Here is a 20449-nt window from a genome sequence, read left to right on the forward strand (position 1 = left end):
CAACATTCCTCTTAACAAATACACACACACACACACATATGTTTTGTTATAAATAAATAAATAAACAATAAATCAAATACAAGTAGAAAAATTTAATTTTCAGTTTTGAAATTCCATGATATTGAGGACAACAACAACAACAACAAAAACATGCAGATAAATAAGAGCATGGAAGCGGTGGTGGATATGGCGGTGGCAATGTTTGTTACTGACGATAATGATGAGGATGATGATGATGATAGTGATGGTGGTGGTGGTTCTTGTAGTGATGATGGTGATGGTCTTTCTCATAGTGGTGGTGGTGATGCTGCTGCTTATTATGATGATGATGGTGATGAAGGCGGTGGTAGTGGTGGTGGTGGTGGTGGTGGTAGTTCTTGTAGTGATGATGCTGATGATGCTTAATGTTCATGTCCAGATGACAACCAAACACACTGACATCATTGTTGGTCATAACTGCAGGATGCTCCACCACTCCACTACTGACCACCACCACCAACAAAACATGAAACTTTCCCTTGTGCAGCCGATACAGTACAATCTCCTCATCTCCTACGTTTGGTCCGAGCACGTTTGCGTCGGTCAGGTCCACTGCTCGGCAGCTTACTAAGCCGGCCAACACTCACACCTTGTCTCTTACTGGTCAACATGTGTTGCTCCACCAGTTCGGCCAGATGACCCTCTTGGGCCAGGAAGGACAGGAAAGTACAGATGAACTGGTCATAGCTGTGTGTCCGTCGACAGTCATCAATCTGAAAAGAGACAGAAAAGGCAATAGTTTCAAAAAGTGACAAGGAAGATGTCTGCTTTTAGGAGGAAGATGTCTGCTTTTAGGAGGAAGAGGAGGAGGAGGAGGATCCACAGACTTTGGCCTTTTTAGCTATGTCCATCTGTAGTTGTTTACACTGACTTCGGTGCTTCTACTTATTTTATTGATCTCCAAACGGGCAAAAAGGCAAAGTCAACCTTGGAAGAATTTGAATTCAGAATGTAAGGATGATAATGCCACCAAGCACTTTTTCAGGGGTTCTGATGATTCTGTCAGCATCCCTGCCTTAGATGGGAGTAGTATTAGTAGGAAGTGTGGTGATGGTGGTGATAAAGACAATAACATGGAACCAGTATGAAAGTGGAGGGTGGGAGGGAGGGAGAGAGAGAGAGAGAGAGAGAGAGAGAGAGAGAGAGAGAGAGAGAGAGAGAGAGAGATGGTAAGTTGTATATAAACTCAACAACATATACACAAACCCACAAATATAAACACACACACACACACACACAAACACAAATCCACAGACACACAGGTCTTACCTTGTATTTGTTTCTTTTGTCCACTTCATCTTTCAGGTTGTTCTCACAGGTCGTTATCTCTTTCTCCACGTTCTTCATCAAATCATACAAATCCTGTGCATAAATAAATAAACGATTTATTATTTCTATAGACACCCATTCATACATACATCTACTATATCTCATCACCATCATCATTGTTTTAATGCTCAAGGTAGATTTTCTACAGCTGGATGCCCTTCCTGTCATAAACCCTCACCTGTTTCCAAGCAGGGTAATATTTACCCATACATGGTTTTCCTTGCAGATGGAAGGGCATCCAGCTGTAGAAACTCTGCCAAATCAGATTGGAGCCTGGTGTAGCCACCTGGTCCACCAGTCCACAGTCAAATCGTCCAACCTATGCTAGCATGGAAAGCAGACATTAAACGAGGATGATGATGATGGGAAAGGAAGGATATTGTTTCTATGATGTTAGATATACATATATACACAGATATATACATACATATATCATCATCATCATCATCATCGTCGTTTAACGTCCGCTTTCCATGCTAGCATGGGTTGGACGATTTGACTGAGGACTGGTGAAACCGGATGGCTACACCAGGCTCCAATCTAATTTGGCAGAGTTTCTACAGCTGGATGCCCTTCCTAACGCCAACCACTCAGAGAGTGTAATGGGTGCTTTTACGTGTCACCCGCACGAAAACGGCCACGCTCGAAATGGTGTCTTTTATGTGCCACCCGCACAAGCCAGTCCAGGGGCACTGGCAACGATCTCACTCGAAAATCCTACAGGAGCCAGTCAGGCAGTACTGGCAACGGCCACGCTCATACACGTAAATCATAAATATATACACACACAATGTACATACACATACATATATACATACACACACACACACACACACATATATATATATATACACACACACTCACACACACAACTAGCTTCTTTCAGTTTCCGTCTACTAAGCTCACTAAAAGGGCTTTGGTTGGCCCAGGGTTATAGAAGAAGATACTTTGCCTAATGTACCACATGGTATGACTGAACTCAAGACCACAGGATTGGGAAGCAAGCTTCTTAACCACACAGCCACACCTGTGTGTGTGTGTGTGTGTGTGTCTTGACATAAATGTGCTAAATGTAAACAAAATATTTTAACAATTTTTCTTTTTATACAATTCCTAATAATAATTCATTACAAAAGTTTAATAGGATTTTTTTTAAACACCAAATTATTATGAGGTGGGTGGAGGTGGCCATGTAATTAAATAGGGACCAAGGGTAAAGAATAATTGAGAACTGCTGATCTAACCCATGCAAGCATGGGAAAGTGGATGTTAAAACAATGATGACGATGATGAGAGCTAACAAATCTCTAAGATTTTTGAGCATCTTCAATTCCTTTCTTATTTTGGCTCCAGTTCTTATCCAACATCCACCTCTAACATTAATTAGATCACCCAGGTAACAGAAACAACCAACTCTTTGTAGTGAGTTATCTGAGTAGCTCAGGTACTCATCTCTTAGGCACCTCTACATCTAATCACTCCTGCATATCTATCTGTTCATGAGGTACTCTGTTAATGAAGTACCTTGTTCATGAGGCACTTTTTTCATGTGGTACCCTGTTCATAAGGTACTCTGTTCATGCTGTACCCACATCATGAGGCACTTTTTTTTCATGTGGTACCCTGTTCATGAGGCACTCTATTCACAAGGTACTCTGTTCATGAAGCACTTTTTCATGTGGTACCCTGTTCATGAGGCACTTTTTTTCATGTGGCACTCTGTTCATGAGGTACCCTGTCCACGAGGTACTCTAATCATGAGGTACTCTGTTCATGTGGTACCATGTTCATGATGTACCCTGTTTATGAGGCACTTTTTTCATGTGGTACCCTGTTCACGAGGTACTCTGTTCATGAGATACCAGTTCACGAGGTACTCTGCTCATGTGGTACCCTGTTCATGTAGGAGATAAAAATGCTGAAGTAAATAAATAAAAGATTTGTAAAACAAACAAAATCAACAACAACAACAAAAGATATAAAAAAAACAATACGAAGCAATAAGCATGTTGTTACCTTTGGAGTAAAGGCTTGTCTTGTGTGTTGTTTGGTGCTTGACCGGGGATGGCTTGAGGGGTTAACGGGGTTTGGTCGTGATGCACTTTCTTCTTTCACCGGCCGTGCACTTGAGGACTCTTTGCTTGGCTGACTGTCACATTCCATTTTCTCTTCTTTCACCGACCCAGCTGGGTCCTTTACTGCTTTCTCCTGGTGTGGGTCGGCTGGTCTGCTCGGTGTGGCTGCTGTGTCCCCCTCGGACGTCAGAGAACTGTTTAATGTTGAAACAACAGGAACAATGTTGGGCGAATTGATCACACTGCCTGAATCTGAAGCAGTGTCAGTGCTTTCACTGCCGGGGCCAGACGAGCCCCCAAAACGGGTTTCAATTTTAAGAGGTTTCGTCACATCCGTAGAGGACACAGTTTTCGGCAGAGTGACCTCCCCTTCCCTGTCATCAGTGACTGCGATGTGTATTTTGACGTTACTTTCTTTAACGGTGTGTAACTGGTGTCGTTGTAGGTTCTCTGCAGAAAGTCTAGTAACATCAGCTTTGGTGGAATGTGGGGGTAAGGTCTGAGGAGGCTGGAGGGTAGCGGATGGAGGCTGGGGGTTAGGATCTGTTAAGTTATTTTCAGTCTCTTTATCCTCCATTGGTTTCACCTCCTCCAGGATGGGGCTCTTGGCATAATTATGACTGTCGAGAGCAGCAGGAAGCCTTGCAGTGATCGTGGTCACAAGAGGAGCAGTGCTGGTAGCTGAAGTGGAGGACACTGAAGTGGTGGCATTAGAAGTGTCTTCTGGGGTGGCTTTGGTCTCGTTTGGTTGTGTTTGGGAATTCAGTTTGGAAGCAGGGTTAGGGTTCTGTTGAGCTGCAGATTTGGAATCTGTGTTTGCGTTTCCTTTGTCGGAGCTCTGATGAACTGGAGACATGACTTTCACCATCTGTAAATAACGGCATTAACAAACAAGAGAGAATAACAGAGAAAATAGTGGCAAAGATATGAAGAGCAATTACAATATCAACAACACACACATTACATTCTCTTTCACAATGTTCATGTATTTACACAAACACATACACACATATACATACATACATGTATATATATATATATACATCTGACTCACCTACTCTATATCCTACCCTTCTCCCTGTTTTAACTCTACAGCAAGACACCTACTCCTGTCCCTTTATACCTTTAACCTTTCATCGACTGGCACAAAACTCCCCTCTTCTCCTCAATACTACTCCCCACCGCCTCTTGGTTGAGGGGATTTTATTTTGCAAGTTGGTGACCCTGTTGCTGCTGGTGCCACGTAAAAAGCACCCAGTACACACCGTAAAGTGGTTGTTAGCATTAGGAAGGGCAACCAGTTGTAGAAACCACGCCAAAACAGACAATTGGTGCCTGGTGCAGCTCCCGGCCTTACCAACTCCTGTCAAACTGTCCAACCCAGACTGGAAAACAGATGTTAAATGATGATGATGATGATATCAGGATAAATATCAAAGAAAGGAGTTGGAAAATCATTTTAATACTTCATTTACAACCATTCCATCGTTATCCAATACAATCAATCTTGTGTAATGCTGTAATCATTCCTGCAGCTTTTGATTAATTTTAATATGCCACATAGACTTTCTCTTATAACACATGTTCAACATAATTCCTTGGAATTCTGTAAAAAAATACTATGCCAGTTGGCTCTGAAATTTCCTAAAAATACACACTCCAAGTTGGGTGTGTCCACAAGGGAATATCTTACTATAATTGGCTTCATGTCTGTCCATCTGTCTGTCTGTCTGTCAATGACCTTTTCATGGTCAAACGACTGGTTACACTTGCATGAAACTTGGCAGTCTTACTAAGGACGTCTTGAGAATAGTTTATATCATGTTTAAAATATTTTATTGGAAAGATTTGCTACACTGTTTCGATTCGTATGAAACTAAGGAAGCCATTTCCGTATACATAAATAAAAATAAATTGTATGGAAATCAGCCACAGTAACAAAACAGAACATCTTATTAATGGTAATTTTTTACTGGGTACCTCAGCTAGTATATATGTGTGTGTGTGTGTGTGTGTGTGTGTGTGTGTGTGTGTGTGTGTGTGTGTGTGTGTGTGTGTGTGTGTATATATATATATATATATATATCATCATCATCGTTTAATGTCTGCCTTCCATGCTAGCATGGGCTGGGCAATTTGACTGAGGACTGGCAAGCCAAGGGGCTGCACCAGGCTCCAATCAGATTTGGCAAGATCTCTACAGCTGGATGCCCTTCCTAACGCCAACCACTCAGAGAGTGTAGTGGGTGCATTTTACGTGCCACCAGCATGAGGGCCAGTCAGGCGGTACTAGCAACGGCCACGCTCAAATGGAGTTTTTCACGTGCCACCTGTACAGGAGCCAGTCCAGCAGCACTGTCAATGACCTTGCTCGAATGTTTTCCTGTACCACCGGCACAAGTGCCAGTAAGGCAACGCAGGTAACGATCACGCTTGAATGGTGCTTTTCATGTGCCACCGGCACGGGAGCCAGACAGCTGCTCTGGCAACGATCCTGCTCAGATGGTGCTGTTAGCGCTCTACTGGCATGGGTGCCAGTCATCGAATTTGGTTCGATTTCGATTTCACTTGCCCCAACAGGTCTTTGCAAGTAGAGTTTAGTGTCCAACGAAGGAAAGGTTGGCATGGGCGCCAGTTGTGGAGTTTGGTTCGATTTTGATTTTGATTTCACTTGCCTCATATATATATATATATATATATATATATATATATATATATATACACACACACATACATAAATTTTCATAAACCCAAAGGCTGAAAAGTTACAATAATAACCATAATAATATATTATGATAATATATATGCTCCGATTATGTCACTTTAATTGGAGTATCATCATAATCATCATCAATTAACGTCTGTTTTCCATGCTGGCATAGGCTGGACAGTTTGACTGAGGTCTGTAGAGCCAGTGGCTGCATCAGGCTCCAGTGTGTGTATATATATATATATATATTTATATGTGCGCAATCACATATATCTGTTTGACACATGTATGTGTGTGTAAGTGTTTATAGAGATATGTGCGTGTGGGTGTGTGCATAAGTGTATATTGATATACACGGATATAAGTAAACAATGATAAGTATATAAACATACAGAGTCATATATACAGGGAAAACAGACAGATTTATAAAAATATATCGGGAGAGGATCACTTTTAATAATTACAAATAATATTATCAAAAGATTATTGTTATCAGAATTACGAGGGTGAGTGAAAAAGTAATGCCATTTTGTTTAGGACAGGTATAATTACCAACACAGGAACATGTATCATACATCAAAATGAAGCTGGTCCTCTGTGGATCACATCCCTACTTCTCAACATGGTCACCGCTTCTCTCAATAGCAATATTCCACCTTCAAATGAGAGCATGTATCCCTGCTCCATAGAATTCTGTTGATTGTTCTTTGAGCCACTTCTTCACTACCTCCACTCACCAGGTTTAGCGCCTTCAGACAATCATCTCTTCGGTGCCATGAAAGAGGGTTTGAGAGGCAAACATTATTCCAATAATGAGGAAGTGAAAACTGTTGTGAAGAAGTTGCTCAAAGAACAGTCAACAGAATTTTACGGGGCAGGGATACATTGCTATTGAGAGAAACGGTGACTATGTTGAGAAGTAGGGATGTGATCCACAGAGGACCAGCTTCATTTTGACGTTTGATACATGTTCCTGTGTTGGTAATTATACCTGTCCTAAACAAAATGGCATTACTTTTTGACTCACCCTCAGAGTAGGACCTGACATCTCGATTCAAAATTTAAAACTATCTGCATTAACTCTGGATATTGTTATCAATATTTCATGTAAACTTCTAAACAGCTGCTATAATCACTAGAGATCAAAAGAAAAATATACGAGCTGTAGAGGACACAGTAGAGGAATGGCAATGGTGGTGGAAAGTAATGGAGGTGATGGTGGTGGTGGCGGTGTCATCATAATGGTGGTGCTGGGAGTTGAGATATTGGTGTGTTAAGTCGGCCAGTGTGGTTGGCACATTCATTTCCATCCCTCTTCTCATCCAGTCACTTTCGTTCTTCTTCAATACATGACTCAACCATTTCAACCTATTTCTCTTCACAACGTCTGTTGCTGGAGAAAGAAAGATGATGACTTGCAGAGTATGCTGGGAAATAAATCTCCAGATCAATAAACCCAAGAAACAACAACTATCTCCTGTAACTGTCTTCAGTTTTTCCTCTTCCTGGCATAAACCCTAACTGAATTATACTGTGGCAGATTTTCTATGGTTGAATGCCCTTTCTGTCACCAAGCCTCACTTGTTTCCAACTGAGGTAATATTTACATTATTTACATTTGATGGATATTTGTCCTCATCTTGTTTGTTGTTAACACAACGTTTTGGCTGATATACCCTCCAGCCTTCATCAGGTGCCTTGGGGAAATCTCGAACCTGGGTTCTCATTCCTAAGGTATTTTTCGATGTTATTATTATCATTATTATTCAGGTCACTGCCTGGAATCGAACTCGGAATCTTGGGGTTAGTAGCCCGCACTCTTAACCACTACGCCATATGCTCATGGGCATATGTTAATAATAACATCGAAAACTACCTTAGGAATGAGAACTCAGGTTCGAAATTTCCCCAAGACACCTGATGAAGGCTGGAGGGTATAACAGCCGAAACGTTGTGTTAACAACAAACAAGATGAGGACAAATATCTGTCAAATGTAAATAAAGTAAATAATGTACTTAATTCCTCATCTCCTAAATATAGAACTCTAAGGTAATATTTCCCCATGACCAGACAAGCTTTTGTGGGAAACTGGCAATGATAGTGGCACTGATTTACAAGGACTTAGGCTGCTAAAATTGTCTCAAGGGAAGAAATTCTCCTTAGGGACATCATCATCATCGTTTAACGTCCGCTTTCCATGCTAGCAGGGCTGGACGATTTGACTGAGGACTGGTGAACCAGATGGTTGCAACCAGGCTCCAGTCTGATCTGGCAGAGTTTCTACAGCTGGATGCCCTTCCTAACGCCAACCACTCCGAGTGTGTAGTGGGTGCTTTTACGTGCCACCAGCATGAAGGCCAGTCAGGCGGTATTAGGAACGGCCACGCTCAAAATGGTGTATTTTATGTGCCACCCGCACAAGAGCCAGTCCAGGGGCACTGGCAACGATCTCGCTCGAAAATCCTACGACGGCCAGTCAGGCGGTACTAAGCTGCTTAGTATACCTCTAATTAATAAATAATTAATTCCAGATTGAGGAAGCTTTGTGGCCAATTAGAGCAGCAAATATTAGACCATTTGCTGGTCTAATATAAGAAAAAACAAGTTTTTAGTAACCAACCATGAATGATGACTCAGTATTTGGAGCTGATGATTCACAACAATGCAGAAATGCATGCATCCTGCAATCCAATATCATTCATAGCCCAATGGTGTGGTTTTTTCACAAATTTTGTGTATAAGGAGAATTCTTTTGTTTCTGGAAATAGTTTCTGCAGCCTATATCCTTCCATGTCCAAGTGTGCATGAACCTATTAAATATGATTATACACACCTATATTTTATTCAATACTTTTTAGTGTGCCTGTAACTTTTACACACACACACATACACACACGTGATGGCTTCTTTTGCACATAACAGCACATGTACGGTTCAATGTTCTAATACAAGAACCAGAAATTTTTAGTGGCTGTGAAGAATGACCCAGCATCTATAGCTGACAAGGTGCAACAATGCAGAAATGCATGCATCCTACAATTCTCTTGAGACAATTTTAGCAGCCTAAGTCCTTCCATATCTAAGCCTACATAAACATGTTAAATATAGTTGTACGCACACACACACACATATAAATATATAAATGAAAACCATGAAGAGAGTGGAAGAGAGTGGAGATTTATTCACATCCAAAACTTTTTATTATTAAAGTTTCCTACAGTATATATAACACTGACCTACATATGTTTCTACTGCAGCAACTGCACAGCTCTGTATGCAATTATGCATCCTAGTCTGGGTTTATTATACCTAATATAAATGCAACCACGTAATTTCCTATACCTAGAATTAATTGCTCTAATAAGATATTGACAGTGTTTGGCTGATTCGGGAAAATCATCATCATCATCATCGTTTAACGTCCGCTTTCCATGCTGGCATGGGTTGGACAGTTCGACTGGGGACTGGCAAGCTGGGTGGCTGCACCAGACTCCATTCTGATCTGGCAAGGTTTCTACAGCTGGATACCCTTCCTAATGCCAACCACTCTGAGAGTGTAGTGGGTGCTTTTTATGTGCCACCGGCACGGGAGCCAATCGGGGGCACTGGCATGGCCACGTTTGGATGGTGCTTTTTACATGCCACCAGCACAGGAGCCAGTCAGGACGAAGGGGCTGGCAACAAAAGTTGATTCATATAAAATTGTTTCATCATCATCGTTTAACGTCCATTTTCCATGCTGGCATGGGTTGGACGGTTCGACCGGGGTCTGGGAAGCCAGGAGGCTGCACCTGGCTCCAGTCTGATCTGGCAATGTTTCTACAGCTGGATGCCCTTCCTAACGCCAACCACTCCATGAGTGTTTCATTCACAATTCAAAAGGTTTTTAAGTTGAATTTCATAAAAAACGAGTCAAATAGACCTGTAGCTTATGATGTTGCTTAACAATTTCACATCTCGCTTGAGTGTTTACATTTGGGGGGGAGGGGCACAGGTTTTACAACTGGATGCTCTTCCTATCACCAACTCCTTTACAGAGATTACTGCACTGGGTGTATTGTGCCAACATAAATATATAAATATAGGACAGACAAGGATGTACCTGAATCATATTAGCAATGTCGACACAAGCATCACAACAACCATGCACCAATGAACAGAAGACAAAGAGAGAGAAAGAAAAGTAGAAAGTTAAATTGCAAGTACCTTTGTATCCAGTAGCTTCAGAGTGTGGGGGGAATCGAGTGGTTTGGTGGGGGGGAAAAATATAAAGTAGGAAATAATTATTATAGACTTGTTTGTTGGTTAGATACTGAATGTTGGTGTATATTTGGAGGGTGTGTAACGTGTATATATGTGTATGTATGCATATATGTGTACGAGTGTATATGAATGGTTTAGATATATACATATAAAATATGTGTGTGTGTATAAATAAATAGTGGCTAGACAGCTAGTAGCCTTTACGTCACAACAGATTTCTTTGGAAACTGTCCGTCTGTAACAGGAGCTTTCTTTAACCCTTCCCACAGCTCCTATGATGGACGGAACCAGTAACCCTAATGTCACAGTAACCAAGACATATAGCTTGGCAACAAGGCCTCACTACAATCAGGAAAATTGTCTCAATTCCAAGCTAAGTTCCTCTTGACTAGCTCAATATCTTGGAAACACCCTTTGACCACAAGAGTAACATTATCCATCCAAAACTGACCACTCTTACCAACAGTATGGAAAGAAATTGCCCATCTACACTAGTGACCCTTTAGGGTACATAGATTCGGCTACTAAATCCTGTGCATGACACCATAAAGACATGGCCCCTTTCCCTTATAAAACCCTACCAAAAATAGGATAGAAGAATGAGACATGGATGCAAGCCACATTGCAATGGGACAACCCGTATAGCAGTGGTGCTATAATAAGATGCCCTCGGTGCCCTCTGTAAAGTGGTTGGTGTGAAGAAGAGTACTGAGTAGCATAAACGATGCCAAAGTGGAGTGAATGAAGAAAGCATGGACATACGTTGCTGCCAAACTGCATTGTTTAGTCCTCATCAAGAAGGGTCGGAACTCTGAGTAAACACTTATATACAGAGTAAGGGGAGATCTGTTGCTCCTCTTCATATCAAGCAGGAAAGGGCTTTGTAAGACAGACACAACACCAAAATTTGTCGGTTTTCAGTTGGTGTGTGTGTGTGTGTGTGTGTGAAAGATGAAGAAGACAAAGATGACCCATCTAATCCTTGACAGCAGAAAAACAGACATAAAAGGATGACGATGATGTTCATGAAATATATAACTAAGTTATATCTGTCTGTCTGTCTCTCTCCACACACACACACACACATTAGTCATATCCAAAATCATGAAATTTAAGAGAGAAACTAGTCAACAAGTTCTAATACATAGCACAAAGAGAAGGTTTGTTAATGTTGTGTGATGAGAGGATAAGAGGCATGGATTTTTATCATGCTTTTTGCAAGATTTTATCATACTTTGCCAATATTCTTCTTGTTCTTGTTCGTTTTCTTCGAGTGACTGCTAATGAGACTGGATCTCATTAGCTTCATTTCACCCTGTGTATTATTGCCAATAACATCGATGTAGCCGAGGGTCTTTGTTTTCTATTAAGGTGCAAAAGCCTTCAAAATACACAACCTGATACAGCCTGGTGATAGCAGTGGTCAGAAAAGCTTACCCGAAATGGAATAATAATAGTAGAAATGGTTGAGAAGGTGTCCATAAATCTCCTCTTTGGTTTTCGTGCTCACGGCTTGAGGGGTTTTGAGATTCTAGGGGAATGAACCATCAAGGTGATCTTAATGCTCCTTTTTCATTGTCCAGGTTTCTCCTCCATAGAAGACAATGCTCTCTGCTTATGTTCTGAAGAAGACAAACTTTATTGACATTTAAATCTTTGGTTGGCAGATGTTTTGGAGCTTATTAAAAGCACTATCAACTAGTCCCTTGCACGTAAGGAAGTCTTTTTGAGTGTCAGCAAAATAGGACCCTAGGTACTTGAAGTCACTGCCCTCCTTGAGCCAGGTGCCATTATTGGAATAAGAAAGCAAGCGGTTTTTATCACCATTGATGGTCATATAAAGAGTGTTCTTTGTAAGGATCTTAGGATGCAGATAAATCTCAAGGAGGGGGTGAATGGCAGCACATACTTCTAGATAACACTCATCCAATCATACAAACATCATCATCATTTAACGTCCATTTTCCATGCTGGCATGGGTTGGACGGTTTGCCTGGGGTCTGGGAAGCCAGCTGGCTGCACCAGGCCCCAATCTGATCTGGTAGTGTTTCTACAGCCAGATGCCCTTCCTAATGCCAACCACTCCGAGAGTGTGGTGGGTGCTTTTTACATGCCACCGGCACAGAAGCCAGTCAAGGTGGCACTGGCACCATAAAGAGAATATTAAAAGTGATAGTAACGATGGAAGCTGGGAAGCATTACATGTGCGTATGTGTCTGTGAATGTATGTATGTATACACATTTGAGTCTCTCACCAAATATGTTTCTGTTAAGTCTACATCTGTTGCCGCCCTTGCTTCTTTGATACCTTGTCAATCCTTCTATCACTCACCTTTTATTTTCTTGTACCATGCTGCCTGTGTAACACAGAGAAGTATGAAACTTGTTTGACTCTCTAATCCTTCTCACCTAGTCTTCTATCGCTCTACCATACTACCCCTACAGTAAGTACTGGACTTACTTGTATTCAGTACCCATTACCCATCACTACCATCCTTATAATTCTGCCATCGCAACTGTAGAAGGAACCTGAGGAAGAGGTAGACTCAGGAAGACATGGGACGAAGTGGGGAAGCATGATCTTCAGATGTGGAGTCTCACGGAGGCAATGACAAGTGATCATGACCTTTGGCGATTTGCTGTGCTTGAGAGAAGACCCATCAAGTGAAATGAAATCATAGCCATGGCCAGTTCCAGTGACACATAAAAGGGCACCCACTACACTCTTGGAGTGGTTGATGTGAGGAAGGGCATCCAGTGGTAGAAACCAAGCCAACTATGACTGGAACCAGTTCCAGTCAAACCATCTAAGCCATGCCAGAATGGAAAAAGGATTCTAAATGGCAATGATGACTTGCTCATCATGAGAGGCCTATGTATAAGGACTTGCCCTGGTTTTCTTTGTACCTGATGCACTCTACTATTTCTCTTTCTGTATTGCCAGTCATCACTCCCTCTCTCAGGCCCATTTGTTATTAACATCCACAAATCTATCTTACCACTGTCCACCTATAGACGTGTCGATTGTGCTTACTTCCTTCTCATCACCGTTTCTACCACATATTCCTACTCCGGCCACCTACAAATTCTAGTTCTTCTGTCATCACTTCACTCTCTCTCTCTTCTATTCATCTTTCCTTTCAGTTACATTCCTATGACAATATCATAACAGAGTAAAAACTCTTTAGTCTTACAGAATACAAGGCAACCTCACTAGTGCTGGTGCCAACATAAAATACATCCAGCACACTCTGTAAAGTGGTTTGTGAATGAGCAGGCGCAATGCTAGGTAAGAGGACCCTTTACTCTTGCTGGTGCCAGAACAAAATGCATTCAGGGCACTCTATAGAGTAGTTGGTGAGAGAAAGGGCATCAATCATAGAAACCAACTTAGAAATGAAACATGAGTGAGACGAGATACTCTGAACCATTTAGGAGGGCAGTAACCCTGAGTAGGAACTGACTTGAACTGTAATGACCCATCCAAGCTTTTCCTGCAAGGAAACGGGACATAAAATGATGATGAAAATGGTGACGATGATGGTGGTGGTGATAATGATAGAAGCTAGGATATATATATATATATATATATATATATATATATATATATATATATATATATATATATATATATACATACACATACACATATATTTACACACACACACATCATTGGGGTTTCTCCCCCAATGTGTCTCTGTTAAGTCTATATCTGCTGTCTCTCCTTATACAGTGAAACTGGAGTCAATGCTTGTAAGAGATTTCTGCACAATGTGGAGATAGAGTACAATTTTGAAGGGTTTCTATGTCTGAAAGGGCAAGTGAAATGTCATGGAAAATATTGTCAGAATCTGGTTGAAAGTTCCAGACGATAACCCTGGATACCAAGGATCAACAAAACAAGGAATAACAAAGCTGTTGTTGGTGATAGCAGAGATAGTGAAGAATATGAAGACAATAAACCATTGCTGAAGAAACTCAGGTTCTCGGCTAGATGAGTTTTCTTTGGATAGTCTTGAATATTGAAGAGGAAAGATGGAGAGCTTCTTACAAGGAGGGAAACGAATAAACTTATTAACTTACATATATATATATCAGGCACAAAGGTTCTTCATCAGAAGCAAACTGTCAAGAAATGTTAGACTATTCAGACACTAGAAAATTACTATTTTTAAATCTCACAACGAGAGATATTCAGCAACAGTACTTTGGAGTAAAGATTGTTTGCCAACATAACATGGCAGTCCTGGTTTAAGACGAATGTTGCTGTAATTTAGCCCCAGGAGACATCGTCTCCAGCTGGCTATACGACACAATCTGTGTCCTTATATTTTCAAACAAGGGAATCTAGCACCCCCACTCAGCTCATGATTTGTAGTGGGCAGTGGTCTTGCAGCTTCAGAGTAAGTGGTGGGGGAAGCAATGGGTGGTCAGTGATCATAGTAGCACCAGCTGTTCCTCAAATGGTTGCAGAGGTTACTGTGTGTGTGTGTGTGTGTGAAGGTGGTGATGGTGGACAATAAGCAACTGTTGGTTGGTATCAGTCACAATGGAAGCAACTGCTTGTATTTTTGGTAGTGGTGATGGTCGTAGATAGAGCAGCAGTTGGTGACAAATGGACTGGAACAAGCAATAACAACCATCAATATTAGCAATATTTGCCATAACAGCATCAAATTATACAATGCCAAACAGCTTCTATAAGCCACTGGCCTCACCACTTTTATGGATGTCATAGGGTTGCTGTCCACACCACAAGCAACGTGGCTAGTGTCTGAATAGAAAGGCATTTCTTGACTGTTTGCTTCCGATGGTGGGCCTTTGGGCCCGGAAAATACAAAGATTATTAAAAACATTTCTTTTCCACATTGTAAGAAGCCCTCAGTCTTCACTATTTTACTTCTTTATCACAACACTTCAAGCAATCTACAAGACTCTCCTGATATTCGGTAATCAATGTTTTTAGAGTCTGAATGGAACTCATTAATGCATCTACAGGTGTAATGACTCTAAGGTAGACAGGTTTCTTTTATTCAGATTAGGAAATCAATGTTAAAATTTTTAATTTCTAAGCAAAACAAGTGAGAAACAAATCACAGCTTATGTATCACTGTCCATCATTACACATACAAACGCATACACACACAGAGGCACTCCGTTGGTTACATTGACGAGTGTTTCAGTTGATCCAATCAATGGAACAGCCTGCCTGTGAAATTAACGTGCAAGTGGCTGAGCACTCCACAGACACGTGTAACCCTATCATAGTCCTCAGGGAGATTCAGTATGGCACAGAATATGACAAGGCTGGACATTTGAATGACAGGGACGACTCATTTTTGCCAGATGAGTGGACCTGAGCCATATACCCTAACCACTGACCTCCATGACACACACACACACAATAAATACATTCTTCAACCAGACGAGACCTTCTGTTGACTCCACCCACCACTATTGAAGAATTGCCTTATTCACCATGGTGAGACTGAGGGTTAGCAAGGGTCATTCACAAGAGCCGAGGCAGAATGTGACTCGGAGCTTAAATGATGAAAGGAGAAGTTGATCACAGTGAGATTTGATCTCAGAGCACAGACAGCCGAAACAAACACCACAAAACGGTCTTAAGCTGACTCTTTAAAAATGTCAATTTGCTTTCTTCTCTCTCTCCATAAGCAGGTATACAGTCGTCATCATCATCATCGTTGTTTAACATCCACTTTCCATGCTGGCACAAGTTGAACAGTTTGACCGAGGACTGGCAAGCCAAGAGGCTGTACCAGGCTCCAATCTGATCTGGCAAGGTTTCTATAGCTGGATGCTCTTCCTAATGCCAACCACTCCGAGAGAGTAATGGGTGCCTTTTACGTGCCACCGGCACGGGAGCCAGTCAGGTGGCACTGGCAACGGCTACTACAAAAACTTATTTGGTTTTTTAACTCTTGACACCTGTCTTGTCTTTAATGATTCTTAGGTTTCCTCTCCATTCTAGTCAATGGCTTCTTTCTGACCCGTTTCCCTCACACCTTCTGTCTGTATTCATTGCATATAAAGTTGAATGACCATCCTATCATCTTTTATCTCCATCCTTTCCTTTCTCTCACTAATTCCTATCATTAATCTCTTTTCTCTCCCCAATTCCCTGCTGCATCCCCTCCTCTCTTACCATCCCTCATCACCCACTTTCTCTTCTCTCCTATTCTCCTTCTGTTAAAGGGTCCATGATAGGGTTTTTAGCCCCGTAAATCACTGGTACTGATGCCGTGGAAAAAGCAGCAAGGACACTCTAAATTTGTCGGCATTAGACAGGGTATCCAGTTAAAGAGACCGTGCCGAGGTGGACATGGGAGCAGGACACAATTCTCTCAAGCCATCCAAACCATGACATCAGGAAAGCTGGACATTAAATGACAAAGATGATGATAATGATTATGTTGATGATGATGACGACAACGATGATGTTGATGATGATGGTGATGATGTTGATGATGATGGTGTAAGTCCAAGGGAAAAGTGGATTACATGATTCACAGGTACATGTTGGGGACTTACTTCAATAATCCCTAAAAAATGAAAGGCAAAGATGGCCTTGGCTGGATTTGAATCCCTGAATGTGACAGACATTTCAAGAGAATTAACTTAATATCACTAAGAAGTTTATCTGACGCTCTACCAATTCACCTCTAACCCTGTCGACCTTTGACTCGGGTCACAGCTGCATACAACAGACATTCTGGATACATTCTATCACTCTCTCTTTTATTTGTAGCCATGTCTTTGTATATGAGACAAGGAGAGAGAGAGAGAGAGAGGGGGGAAGAATAAATAAACCGTTATAACAGATGTACAGGGAACAACTGACAAGAACAAAGGTATATATGGGGGATGGGTACCCGAAAGAAACTGGAATTTTTGCAATGTTATTTTATTCACTTAGTTTTAAATGCTTACACTTTTATTGCCTTCATATTGAATTCTCCATTTGAAGCAATGCATCGGTCCAGGCGCGTTTTCCATTATTCGAAGCAGTCCTGGAATTCTTGCGAAATGATGCCTTTTAACGCCTCCATCGTTCCTTTCTTCACCTCTTTCACATCTGCAAATTCCATGGCACCAGCTTTCGTCACCAGGGATGACTTTCGACAAAAGGTCCGGAAATACTTCCAACTGTTCTTTCAGTTCACGACACGCATTCAGTCGAGACTGTTTTTGATGTCCAGTGAGGAAGCGAGGCACAAATTTTGCTGCAACTCTTTTCATTCACAATTCCTCGCTCAAAATTCGTTGGCAGCAGCTCCAGGACACAACAGTCATATCAACAAGTTCTTCAATTGTTCGGTGACGGCACTCCAAGATCAGTTCATGAATTTCCATGATGTTTTCATTCGTTCCGGAGGTCGACGGTCATCTTGAACAAGGTTGGTCTTTAAACGACAAGTGACCATTCCTAAAGCATGGAAACCACTCGTAAACTTGTGTTCTCCAGCAAGAAACAAAATTTCATGGAAGCCATTCCAGAAATCAATGAACAGGGGAGAAGCATTGCAAAACAAAGACACACCAAGTGAAGCATGACTCCACGTGCAACCACCAGTCGGCAGACTGATGCCTGAGGGTTGCATCAAGTGGCTTCTAGTAGTGAGAGCCTGAACTACAATGGGTTTGTCCCACAGTAAACGTTTCTGGTTAAGAAAACGTTCTGGCTAAGGTGGCGAGCTGGCACAAACGTTAGCGTGCCGGGCGAAATGCTTAGTGGTATTTTGTCTACCGTTACGTTCTGAGTTCAAATTCTGCCGAGGTCGACTTTGCCTTTCATCCTTTCGAGGTCAACTAAATAAGTACCAGTTATGCACTGGGTTCAATGTAATTTACTTAATCCTTTTGTCTGTCCTTGTTTGTCCCCTCTATGTTTAGCCCCCTGTGGGCAATAAAGAAATAATAATTATTATTATGATAAACACACACACACACATACAAGGGAGTTCCTTGCCATTTAATGAGTAACTCCAATAGTATGCTTTCGCCACACTGGGTAATACCAGGAAATATGACACACATTTAATAATTATAATTTAAATTTCATCACATTTCTTGCTGTTTATACAAAATGACGAAATGAATATTAAGTTTCAAAACCAAGTAATAGTAAAGAAAAAAGAATCTCATTTGAATAACTCTTCCCACTATTACTCTAGCATTTACCTCCTCCCCTTCCTGCCTTCTCTGTCTCTTTGATTCTGTATCTCACACTATGTGTGTGCATGTGTGCGCATGCATTGCATTCCAATATTCATTGCCTGCCACCAAGCCTAGTATGAACACACATCCACCACTTCTTATGTTAATTCTCTCTGTATCTCTCTTTTAAATCTCTCTCTTTTTCTCTATACATTGTAAAGCATGACCAGAAGAATAAAGTTACCAACTAACCAACATATATATATATGAACATATATATATGTGTATATATATATATATATTATTTTGCTTAAAAGAGTTCCAACACTGTCTGTTTTTTATGTTTTATTTATATTCCTGCAGAACTAATGTGGGGTATAGAATATGGAATATACAATATACAATATAAAATAAAATAAAATAAAAATGGATGGCACCATGAAAGAAAGTATTGAATGTAGATGAAATATTGAGTGTTCAATATAAAGGATCAAATATATAAATATATAAATATAAATATATATATATAAAGGCGACTCGAGTTTCAGGGCTATTTCCCTTCGTCATGGCCGGTATGACAGACTTTAACAGACAGTCTGTTAAAGTCTGTCATACCGGCCATGACGAAGAGAAATAGCCCTGAAACTCGAGTCGCCTTTATATATATATATTTATATTTATATATTTATATATTTGATCCTTTATATTGAACACTCAATATTTCATCTACATTCAATACTTTCTTTCATGGTGCCATCCATTTTTATTTTATTTTATTTTATATTGTATATTGTATATCAAAATAAATATTGTATATTCCATATTCTATACCCCACATTAGTTCTGCAGGAATATAAATAAAACATAAAAAACAGACAGTGCTGGAACTCTTTTAAACAAAATAATATATTCCTCTATACACAATCATACAAAAAAACCCCACCTTTTTTGTATTTATTTTTACTCGCATATATATATATATATATATATATATCATCGTTTAACGTCCGCTTTCCATGCTAGCATGGGTTGGATGATTTGACTGAGGACTGGTGAAACCGGATGGCAATACCAGGCTCCAATCTAATTTGGCAGAGTTTCTACAGCTGGATGCCCTTCCTAACACCAACCACTCAGCTCATTCATACATACCTTCATACATGCATATATATATATATATATATATATATATATATATATATATATACATATATATATATATATATATATATGTAAGTATGTGCGTATGTATGTGTGCATATAGTAATGAAATTAACTTACCTGTTGTAAGGTGTCCAGGATAATCTGCCGGTTCTTTTTCAGCGTCATCAGTTTGTTCTCATACAGTTGTCGTCTGTCGGGTACGACTGCCATCAGATTGAACCAGATGTCATGGTAAGGTTCCCTTTGAAGACAAAGAGGGAGACATTCGTTAAGCATGACACGTAGTTTAATTGGGAAGTGGAACACTTGAGGAGTATTCTGCCAGCCTCAGACCAACAGGATACAAGGGTGTCACATCATTTCGTGACACTGTAACTGTGATAAATGTGGCGAGCTGGCAGAAATGCTAGGATGCCAGGCAAAATGCCTAGTGGTATTTTGTCTGTCTTTACGTTCTGAGTTCAAATTCCGCCAAGGTCGACTTTGCCTTTCATCCTTTTGAGGGTCGATAAATTAGGTACCAGTTGCATACTGGGGCTGATCTAATCGACTGCCCCCCCCCCCCCCTCCCCCAAAATTCTCCCCGGTGGCACGTAAAAAGCACCATCCCAACATGGCCGATATCAGTACCACCTGACAGACTCCTGTGCCGGTGGCACATAAAAAGCACCCACTACACTCTTGGAGTGG

The 20449-nt window shown here is 40.9% G+C and overlaps 1 protein-coding gene across 2 annotated transcripts in view; it reads right to left on the reverse strand.

Moving 5' to 3' along the window:
• Positions 1–77: 77 nt before the first annotated feature.
• LOC106869902 (ubiquitin carboxyl-terminal hydrolase BAP1) overlaps positions 78–20449 on the reverse strand; it is a 32009-nt gene continuing 11637 nt past the window's right edge. Inside the window, exons 9-13 of one of the 2 annotated variants that reach the window (XM_089365236.1) lie at positions 19877–20000; positions 10361–10375; positions 3385–4311; positions 1309–1401; positions 78–752 (exon numbers count right to left, since the gene is read on the reverse strand). In XM_089365236.1, coding sequence (XP_089221362.1) covers positions 546–752; positions 1309–1401; positions 3385–4311; positions 10361–10375; positions 19877–20000 — 1366 coding nt within the window. In that variant the 3' untranslated portion in view covers positions 78–545. The remainder of the gene's footprint in view (positions 753–1308; positions 1402–3384; positions 4312–10360; positions 10376–19876; positions 20001–20449) is intronic. The other variant, XM_089365244.1, reaches the window with a different exon arrangement.

This window comes from Octopus bimaculoides, chromosome 1 (assembly GCF_046866305.1).
Source record: "Octopus bimaculoides isolate indiv1 chromosome 1, ASM4686630v1, whole genome shotgun sequence".
Lineage (NCBI taxonomy): Eukaryota > Metazoa > Mollusca > Cephalopoda > Octopoda > Octopodidae > Octopus > Octopus bimaculoides.